This window comes from Bos taurus, chromosome Y, assembly GCF_002263795.3.
Source record: "Bos taurus isolate L1 Dominette 01449 registration number 42190680 breed Hereford chromosome Y, ARS-UCD2.0, whole genome shotgun sequence".
Lineage (NCBI taxonomy): Eukaryota > Metazoa > Chordata > Mammalia > Artiodactyla > Bovidae > Bos > Bos taurus.
The window spans coordinates 9,744,870-9,754,953 of NC_082638.1; the positions used below are offsets into that span (position 1 = coordinate 9,744,870).

At 60.0% G+C, this 10,084-nt stretch overlaps 1 protein-coding gene across 1 annotated transcript; it reads left to right on the plus strand.

The window, feature by feature from the left end:
* Positions 1–3,034: 3,034 nt before the first annotated feature.
* LOC132344608 (testis-specific Y-encoded protein 1-like) lies at positions 3,035–5,169 on the plus strand (the record flags this gene model as incomplete). Its single annotated transcript, XM_059884274.1, has 6 exons — positions 3,035–3,050; positions 3,147–3,562; positions 4,362–4,439; positions 4,623–4,734; positions 4,830–4,975; positions 5,092–5,169. Coding segments are annotated over 6 exons (846 nt in total), but the record flags the coding sequence as incomplete, so codon positions are not given.
* Positions 5,170–10,084: the final 4,915 nt, after the last annotated feature.

The following is a 10,084-nucleotide window of genomic DNA, read 5'->3' on the forward strand; positions in this document are numbered from 1 at the left end:
GACAGGTGCACTCAGCAAGCTACACAGGTGGGAAGCACAGGGGCCTCAGTCGGAGTGTTGTGGGCCCTGACGGCTGGTGGGCTAGCAACAGGGCCACGCCATTGACAAGGAACGACCTAGATAGATGCACACGGAGAAAGCGGTTCTCCAAGTCAGCGGAGGCCAGCGCTCCTTGTTTTCTGGTTCCCTGAGGGAAGGCACAGACAATGGATCCGGCCAACGTGACTGGTACTGTGAAGCTGTCCAAGGTGATGGGAGAAGGCAGAACACAGGCGCCTGTCACTCAGCTGGCCACAGCGAGCAAATCCTGGGTCCTGCCCTTGCCCAAACCCCCGACAAATACTCCTGAGCGCACATCTCGGTTCCTGCACCGAACCAGGCCAGGTCCTGCACTTCTTCAAGCCCCCGACCGACACTCCTGGGCCAGCATCGGACTCTCAGGCATGTTCCTGGCCTTAGTCAAGCCCCCGGAACACATTCCTGAGCCCACAACGCGCTCTGTACCCCTGAACTACGGTGTGTCCTCCCCTTGTTCAAGCCCCCAGGAAACACTACTGAGCCCGCATCTCACTCGCTGCATTGAACCTGGCTGGCTCCTTGTCTTGTTCAAGCCCCCGACAGATACTCCGGAACCCACATCTCGGTCCCTGCACTGATCCCGGCTGGGTGCTGCCCTTGTTCCCGACCCCGACAAATACTCCTGAGCCCACATCTCGGGCCCTGCACTGAATCGGGTGGGCCCTGCCCATCTTCCAGCCCCGACAAACTCTCCTGAGCCCACATCCCGGTCCCTGCACTGAAGCAGGCTGGGTGCTTCCCATGTTCAAGCCCCGACAAGCACTCCTGAGCCCACATCTCGGGCCCTGCACCGACCCAGTCTGGGTCCTGCCCTTGTTCAAGCCGCTGAACAAATACCCCTGAGCCGGCTTCTCTGTCCCTGCCGTGAACCAGGCCAGGAGCTGCATGTGTTGAAGCCACTGACCAACACTTCTGGGCCTGCCTCTGATTCTCAGGCTGGTTCCTGGCCTGAGGTAAGCCCCCAGCAAACAGTATTGAGCCCACAGCTGGCTCCCTGCTCCTGAACTCAACTAAGGTGTGTCCTCCCCTTGTTCAACCACACTCCCCCCCCCCACCCCCCAGGAAACACCACTGTGCCCGCATCTCACTCGCTGCATTGAACCAGGCTGGGTCCTGCGCTTGTTCAAACCCCCGACAAATCCTCCTGAGCCCACCCCTCGGTCCCTGCACTGAACCAGGCTGGATCCTCCCTTTGTTCAAGCCCCTGACAAACACACCTGACACCACCTCTCGGTCCCGTCATCGAGCCAGGCTGGGTCCTGCCCATGATCAAGCAGCCGATAAACACTCCTTGGAGCACATCTCGGTCCCTGCACTGATCCAGGCTGGATCCTGCCCTTGTTCATCCCGACAGACACTCCCGAGGCCACAGCACAGTCCCTGCCATGACCCAGGCTGGGTCCTGCCTTTGTTCAAGCCCCCGACAAACACTCTTGAGCCCACATCTCGGTCCATGCAACTGAATCGGGTCGGCCCTGCCCATGCCCAAGCTCTTTGTAGAACGCATATATCGTGTGTCAGGACTATAGGATGGCTGGTTTAGCTTGATCCTCTTGCTGCTCCAGGCCCCACAGGCTTGGGCCACAGGGCAGGCTGGGATGTGTTCTCACATGGAGAACAGAACCACTTTGAAAGGGCCTCCATAGGGTCGATGGCAGCCGTGCATGTCTCCGACACCGGTGAGTCGTGGGACTTAACGGGGAGCTGTCCTTAGCGTCTCCCTGGCCGGCATTCGCACAAGGTTCAGGGGGGGTCCCTCATGCCAGCAGAGCGGGCCTCGTTTCTCCCTCTGCGCACAGTGTGGCCACGGCACCTCAGGCTTGTGCAGCTTTCACGTCGGCCCAGCGAGGGAGGGAGGGTCGCCCGTCCCCTTCTGCGCTTCAGCAGTGACCGCCCACTGTTGGCTTTCAAGGTCGAGAAAGCACTCTCCGAACGTGTGGACTAAAACCCTCTGAACTCCCACCGGTGAAACTCACTCAGGACGAGAAGGGCTTGCCTTCACGCCAAGGATAAGCGTCTCTTCTGAGCGCTGGTGTCCACAGAGTTGCAGACGGCAACAGCACTACTTAGAGAGACGGAGACACACAGACACCAGCGCCTGCTACACACGCGGAAGGATTGCCCAACACAGTGCTATGCCAGAAGCAAAGATACAGAGACACAGAGCGAGCGCTGTACACTAAGGCGCTGGTGTTCCCGAACAGTGGAGATCCACTGTAGCACTGTAGGTGGGGTTCTTCCCTACTCCCCTAGCATCCGGACAGCAGCAGGCTCTCTGTCCCTTGAAGAAAAGTATCCAGCCCCTTGGCACCCCTGCGTATCCCTTGGATACTCAGGGAGAGCTCTCAGTTATTGCCAGTCCCAGGGGACACAGGAGTGTGCGGTTCGGATGGCGGAGCAGGAACCCGTGCTTGGAATTTCCAGAGCCAGGTCAATGACAGCGCCTGGGGCTAGCCCGGCCACATGCAAAACCCTGTCCCTCCCTGGAGCAGAATCTGGCCACGTGGGGGCGCTGGAGCAGCACAGGAACCCCGGAAGATGCCCTCCGGTCTGGGGGCGTGTCCATAAGAGTGCCGCCCACTACCCTGTCGGCCATTGGTCTAGATTTGGGCCAGCAGTCTGTGCATGGCTCACAGCCTAGGCCCCCGCCTGTTCGCCGGATCTCCTAGGGCCCGTTCACCCCGTCCTGCGTTTCTGGCACCCCTTTCTTCGGCCTCACGCCAACACCCCCACACAGCAGCCCCCGCCTTCTGACAATCCCCCTCACTCCCCGCCCCCAAAAGAGCTAGTCGGTCCCACAGGTTTACTGCAGCCTGGGCCGCCATTACGCCCCACTTGTTGTGCTCTTATGTCGCGTCCCTTCGCCTCTGCCCCAGCTCGGGGTCACCGCCAAGGCCAAGAGGAACGTGAGAGGCGGTCAGAGGAAGGCGGGAGCGTCCCGGGACCCCGCACCTTCCAAGTTGTGAGCCCAGGTACTCAGGAGGCAGGGCCCCGCCCCCACCCCCCCTCCCCCACCCCGCAGCCTGCCGTCGTGATGCAGTGCGCAGCTGGGACCTTGTCACCAGCAGTTGTCACGCCAGGCCAAGAGGCCACCCTCTTCAGGGTGGAGGCGGTGGAGGAGGGCGAGGCCCTGGTGGACGGAGACGTGGCGGGGATCGGGCGGGAGTTCCAGCTGCTTGCGGAAGACATCGTGGAGGAGGTGGAGGTTGTGGCGGATGAGGAGCAGGAACAGCGGCCCTCCCAGGAGCTAGAGGAGAAGACGGTGGAGGAGCAGGGCCAGGAAAGGCCCGGAGGCCCTTGTGAGCGCCAGGAGCTGGATGCCCTGCAGGCACTGGCCGCCCTGCAGGTAGAACTGAGCTCTGAGCGTGAGCAAAACCGCAGGGCTTACGTTCAGTTCATGCGCAAGAACCATCAGAGGAGGAAGCGTCACTTGGCTCGGAGGAGCGCCATCATCCAGGGCATCCCTGGCTTCTGGGCCAAAGCTGTATCCTTTGCGCTGCTCCTTGGGGTCCGCTGCTCAGGAGGACGAGGAAGGGGAGAAGGGGCAGGAGCAGGCGGAGGGGGTGGAGGCGAGGGCACAGGAAGGCCGCCGGAGGCCACTGAAGGAAATGCGGTCCTGGGCAATTGGCAGGCTCCAAAGGCACAGCCGAGTAGGGCCTGGGCAGGGCCACAGGTGGACGTGTCGCAGCCATGCCTTTGAGTGTCTCCTTCAGGCCTGCATCTGAGGAGGCGCAGCCCCCGAGGCCTCTAAGTCAACATTGACCAGAGACGGTACACAAGAGCAGCGTTCGCAGACAGTTATTGGTGTAAATGTGGGTGATCCCGGCACATTGCTGGGGCATGTGAGTCATTCACACACACACGCACACACGCACACGCACACGCACACACACACACACGTACACATAAACACACACACACACATACCCAAGAAGCCCTTTACTTTCAGACACGGTTTGTCACAAGGACTGCAAGTCTGACCGTATAAGCAGTGACATGCCACTACCCAGCATACACAGGTCTGGAGGAGCAGAGTAGCGGTCAGAAACAGCCCCTGCTTGGGGAATGCAGATGCACACCATCCCAAGGGGCCCAGAGCCATGAGCGTGTCTGATGGTATGGCAGGTCCTGAGGATATCAGCAGTGGCCGGGCAAGAGGCAGTGCCCGCCAAGCTCCTTGCAGATGCGTGTTCCAGTATCCTTGTTCCACCCCAGACTAGGGCTGATGCTCCTGGCTCTTCTTGGCCGGCATGTGGCCTGAATGGCTCCTTGACCTAAAGCAGATTATGAGCCACCCTCAAGTCTCCGTCCTGATCAGCGACCAAGATCAAGACTTTCTCGGCTACATGATGGACTTGAAGGTCAGTGAGGGAGACTGAGGAAGGGTGGGTATGGGACCTGGCGGGGAGTGGGAGGAACGTGTTAGCCATGTTCCTGTGCTGTGAGACTTTGGAGAGGCATCGGGGAAGCTGATCATGCCTGCCTTGGAGGCAAGCTGAGGCCCCTAGAAGCTTGCACCTTTTCCCTCCTCGCTATCCTGGCAGGTGCAGGTGCGGAGCCATCCGCCGTCCCGCTGCAAGCTGATCTTTTCCTTTCGGGACAACCCCTACTTCTTGAACTCGGTGATCATTAAGGAGTATTACCTTGACATCACTGGTAAAAGGTGGCTCCCGGGGTGATGAGTGTGGGTGTGCAAGCGTGTGGATGATGCACCTGCGGTGTCCACCCCAGTCTCCCCTGTCTGTCTGCAGGGTACAGGGCACGTCGATCCACTCCAGTCCACTGGTTCTGGGACTTTGAACGGGGAGCCCCCAGCCGCAGGCTGGACACCAGGAGCCTTAACTTTCTCAACTGGCTGTCAGGCCACAACGGCCCAGAATCGAACAGGATTGCTGAGGTGGGGTTGCTTTGGGCTTGCACACAGTTGGTGGTTGATGTTGGAGTTCTTGGCTGCTCATGGGAGGGTTGGGAGCCTGGTCAGCCCCTGGCTGACCTTGCTCGTGTTGCCTGCAGATCATCAGCGAAGACGTGTGGGACGATCCCCTGAAGTACTACCTCAGGGAGGAAGGTTCGTCCGTGAGAGACAACTGACAGAAACACATGTGGTGATGGGGTCTGGAGGTAGGCCCCGTAGGGACAGCCGAATAGTAGCTGGGGCACAGTACTTTCTTTCGCAAGTGGGGATGCTCAGGCTCATGCAAACTGGCTGCAGAGCCAGAGCCTGAGTCAAGCATGTAGCAGGTGACTTGCTGAGACTGGGGGCTGGGGGGGACTCGGTGTGTCCGAGAGCGCAGTAAGTCCCCCTCCAGTCAGCTGTGGTGGCAGCGCGAGAGTCCTAGGTGATACGACTAGAGGCAGGGTGAATTAAGTGCCTGTGTCAGAATCATCTGTCCTTGGGTCCTGCCATTCCCCCGGCGTCCTTCCTCTCACTGAGTTTGAGAATGCCTGGGCCCTTCACTTCCGCCCCTTAACCTAGGATGGCCTGTCACTGAAAGGGCGTCCTGTCCAGGGTCCCAGTGCACCTGTGCGCTGACTTTGGGATCTTGTGTGAATTTCCACATCCAATACTCTGATCTCACCAGCACCACACCTGCTGAGCTTGAAGTTGCTTCAGGGAAAATCCGGACGTCTCTGGGAGGAGGTGGACAGGGAGCCCCAAGGGCAGGACATGGTGCCTAGTGACACCATCTCCGTCATTGCTGGACACGGGTCTTCGGCTCCTGAAACCCCTGTGTTCCCTGTTTGCGTCCGTGTCCACGTGCCAAGCATGTGTGTGTGTACACGCGTGTGCTTGTGTCACCTGTCTTTATGCGGGGGTGTGTGTGTGTGTCCGGCCCAGGGCGGACGCAGAGATGAAGGCGACGGGAGAGGAGGTGACGAGCGACCAGAAGAGGAGGAACGAGGCGTCCCCAGGCTGACGGAGGCTGGTCACCGACTCTCCGCATGACCGTATCCGGGATGGGAATGAGGAAAAGATGGCCAGTGATACCTCGGACCAGCGGACCGTGGCTCGAGAAATCCGCAATTAGACCAAATCCAAAACACGCTCGCCACTTCTAACTTGTGGTTGTGTGTGCTTGGACCAGGGAGAGGGAAGTGCATGGTCTGAGGATTCCGCGAGGGCAAATCAGGTGGGGCGGGGCTTTGAAACCGCTGCCTGAGGAGCCCTCAGTCCATGGGGACGTGGGCCGGCCTCTGGAAATGGTGGGCGAGGGTACGGCTGGACCCGGGGTGGAGAGGAGGCCAAGTTCCTGTAGAGAAGAGCAGAGACCCGAAGGAGAAAGAGGCACAGATTGCCTGCTGCACTGGGGACTTGTTCCACACACGGAAGAAGGAGACCCGGGAGGGCCCTGGGCCAGTGCTGCCCAGGATCGGCCCATCGGCCCGCACGCTGTCTCCACGAGGGTGGCACACACTGGCATGATGCGAAACACAACGCAAGATGTGCTAAGCTAGGCTGTCCGTGCAAAACCCCAGGCACGCGAGGAGAGACAGGGTGTGAGCGTGGCAGACGTCCAGGCATTTCCAGCCTCCTCGGCAGGGCAGAAAGGCGAGGGAGGCGCAGGTGTGGGTGTACGTGTGCGTCCCTCTGCCGGAGTGTGCCTGTGAGGGAGGGAAGAGGGAGGAAGCAAGGACGGTGGGCTACTTGCATGTGCCAAGGGACCTCGGGAGAATGGCAGACAGGGAAGCCCCTGGGGGCGGTTGAGAGCCTGCTGGTGGATTTCAGGGCCCAGGGGCTAGGCATTAGCGGCCCTGCCAAAGACACCCCATGGGTCGTGCTCCAAGTCCTGACGTGAATTCCTTCCTTCCTCTGGGGTCTTGCCCCCGGCTGTGGGGGTGGGGGGGGGCCAGAGGGGCTAAGGGGCGCGTCTGCCCCAGACGGAGGTTTCTGGCAGCGTCGCTGGAGCAGAATCTCTGATTCTGTCGTAGGGCATCTGCACCAGATGACACTCAGAGGCACCCTGCCTTCCAGGTGACCGTCTTGGATGTCCCCGGGCCCAAGCGGGGACTGGCTTCCTTGGCATGTGGGCTGTGTAGGCAAGCAGGGATGCCTGACTGTCGGGAATTCTAGCTGGGCCTAATGAGAGCAACTGAAAGAGAGTCTTGGCATTTAGCAAAGCAGTGAGGCCCGGGTGGTACAAGGCCTCTTGGTGCCTTTGAGGTAGCAAAGCTGCTTTCTGCCCAGGGAGGCATGAGCTGTGGGCCCAGACAGGGCCGGGTGCCCAGGGCAGCATCGGTTCAGGGACTGAGTGCGTCTGGGTAGTGTTAAAGAGAAGGGACGGCGTGTAGGGTTGCCGCCTTACCTTTACGGCCTCAGGTTCCGTGCCTTGTATCGGAAGAGTGCCTGTATCCACGTGCTCCTTCTTCACAAGATTGGATCAGACCCAGGCCTGTCACAGTCTCTTGGGGCCCTTGCAGGCCCGGGCGTCTCTTTGGCCTTTTCCTGCTACAGGGAGACAGGGAGACAGGTGCACTCAGCAAGCTACACAGGTGGGAAGCACAGGGGCCTCAGTCGGAGTGTTGTGGGCCCTGACGGCTGGTGGGCTAGCAACAGGGCCACGCCATTGACAAGGAACGACCTAGATAGATGCACACGGAGAAAGCGGTTCTCCAAGTCAGCGGAGGCCAGCGCTCCTTGTTTTCTGGTTCCCTGAGGGAAGGCACAGACAATGGATCCGGCCAACGTGACTGGTACTGTGAAGCTGTCCAAGGTGATGGGAGAAGGCAGAACACAGGCGCCTGTCACTCAGCTGGCCACAGCGAGCAAATCCTGGGTCCTGCCCTTGCCCAAACCCCCGACAAATACTCCTGAGCGCACATCTCGGTTCCTGCACCGAACCAGGCCAGGTCCTGCACTTCTTCAAGCCCCCGACCGACACTCCTGGGCCAGCATCGGACTCTCAGGCTTGTTCCTGGCCTTAGTCAAGCCCCCGGAACACATTCCTGAGCCCACAACGCGCTCTGTACCCCTGAACTACGGTGTGTCCTCCCCTTGTTCAAGCCCCCAGGAAACACTACTGAGCCCGCATCTCACTCGCTGCATTGAACCTGGCTGGCTCCTTGTCTTGTTCAAGCCCCCGACAGATACTCCGGAACCCACATCTCGGTCCCTGCACTGATCCCGGCTGGGTGCTGCCCTTGTTCCCGACCCCGACAAATACTCCTGAGCCCACATCTCGGGCCCTGCACTGAATCGGGTGGGCCCTGCCCATCTTCCAGCCCCGACAAACTCTCCTGAGCCCACATCCCGGTCCCTGCACTGAAGCAGGCTGGGTGCTTCCCATGTTCAAGCCCCGACAAGCACTCCTGAGCCCACATCTCGGGCCCTGCACCGACCCAGTCTGGGTCCTGCCCTTGTTCAAGCCGCTGAACAAATACCCCTGAGCCGGCTTCTCTGTCCCTGCCGTGAACCAGGCCAGGAGCTGCACGTGTTGAAGCCACTGACCAACACTTCTGGGCCTGCCTCTGATTCTCAGGCTGGTTCCTGGCCTGAGGTAAGCCCCCAGCAAACAGTATTGAGCCCACAGCTGGCTCCCTGCTCCTGAACTCAACTAAGGTGTGTCCTCCCCTTGTTCAACCACACTCCCCCCCCCACCCCCCAGGAAACACCACTGTGCCCGCATCTCACTCGCTGCATTGAACCAGGCTGGGTCCTGCGCTTGTTCAAACCCCCGACAAATCCTCCTGAGCCCACCCCTCGGTCCCTGCACTGAACCAGGCTGGATCCTCCCTTTGTTCAAGCCCCTGACAAACACACCTGACACCACCTCTCGGTCCCGTCATCGAGCCAGGCTGGGTCCTGCCCATGATCAAGCAGCCGATAAACACTCCTTGGAGCACATCTCGGTCCCTGCACTGATCCAGGCTGGATCCTGCCCTTGTTCATCCCGACAGACACTCCCGAGGCCACAGCACAGTCCCTGCCATGACCCAGGCTGGGTCCTGCCTTTGTTCAAGCCCCCGACAAACACTCTTGAGCCCACATCTCGGTCCATGCAACTGAATCGGGTCGGCCCTGCCCATGCCCAAGCTCTTTGTAGAACGCATATATCGTGTGTCAGGACTATAGGATGGCTGGTTTAGCTTGATCCTCTTGCTGCTCCAGGCCCCACAGGCTTGAGCCACAGGGCAGGCTGGGATGTGTTCTCACATGGAGAACAGAACCACTTTGAAAGGGCCTCCATAGGGTCGATGGCAGCCGTGCATGTCTCAGACACCGGTGAGTCGTGGGACTTAACGGGGAGCTGTCCTTAGCGTCTCCCTGGCCGGCATTCGCACAAGGTTCAGGGGGGGTCCCTCATGCCAGCAGAGCGGGCCTCGTTTCTCCCTCTGCGCACAGTGTGGCCACGGCACCTCAGGCTTGTGCAGCTTTCACGTCGGCCCAGCGAGGGAGGGAGGGTCGCCCGTCCCCTTCTGCGCTTCAGCAGTGACCGCCCACTGTTGGCTTTCAAGGTCGAGAAAGCACTCTCCGAACGTGTGGACTAAAACCCTCTGAACTCCCACCGGTGAAACTCACTCAGGACGAGAAGGGCTTGCCTTCACGCCAAGGATAAGCGTCTCTTCTGAGCGCTGGTGTCCACAGAGTTGCAGACGGCAACAGCACTACTTAGAGAGACGGAGACACACAGACACCAGCGCCTGCTACACACGCGGAAGGATTGCCCAACACAGTGCTATGCCAGAAGCAAAGATACAGAGACACAGAGCGAGCGCTGTACACTAAGGCGCTGGTGTTCCCGAACAGTGGAGATCCACTGTAGCACTGTAGGTGGGGTTCTTCCCTACTCCCCTAGCATCCGGACAGCAGCAGGCTCTCTGTCCCTTGAAGAAAAGTATCCAGCCCCTTGGCACCCCTGCGTATCCCTTGGATACTCAGGGAGAGCTCTCAGTTATTGCCAGTCCCAGGGGACACAGGAGTGTGCGGTTCGGATGGCGGAGCAGGAACCCGTGCTTGGAATTTCCAGAGCCAGGTCAATGACAGCGCCTGGGGCTAGCCCGGCCACAT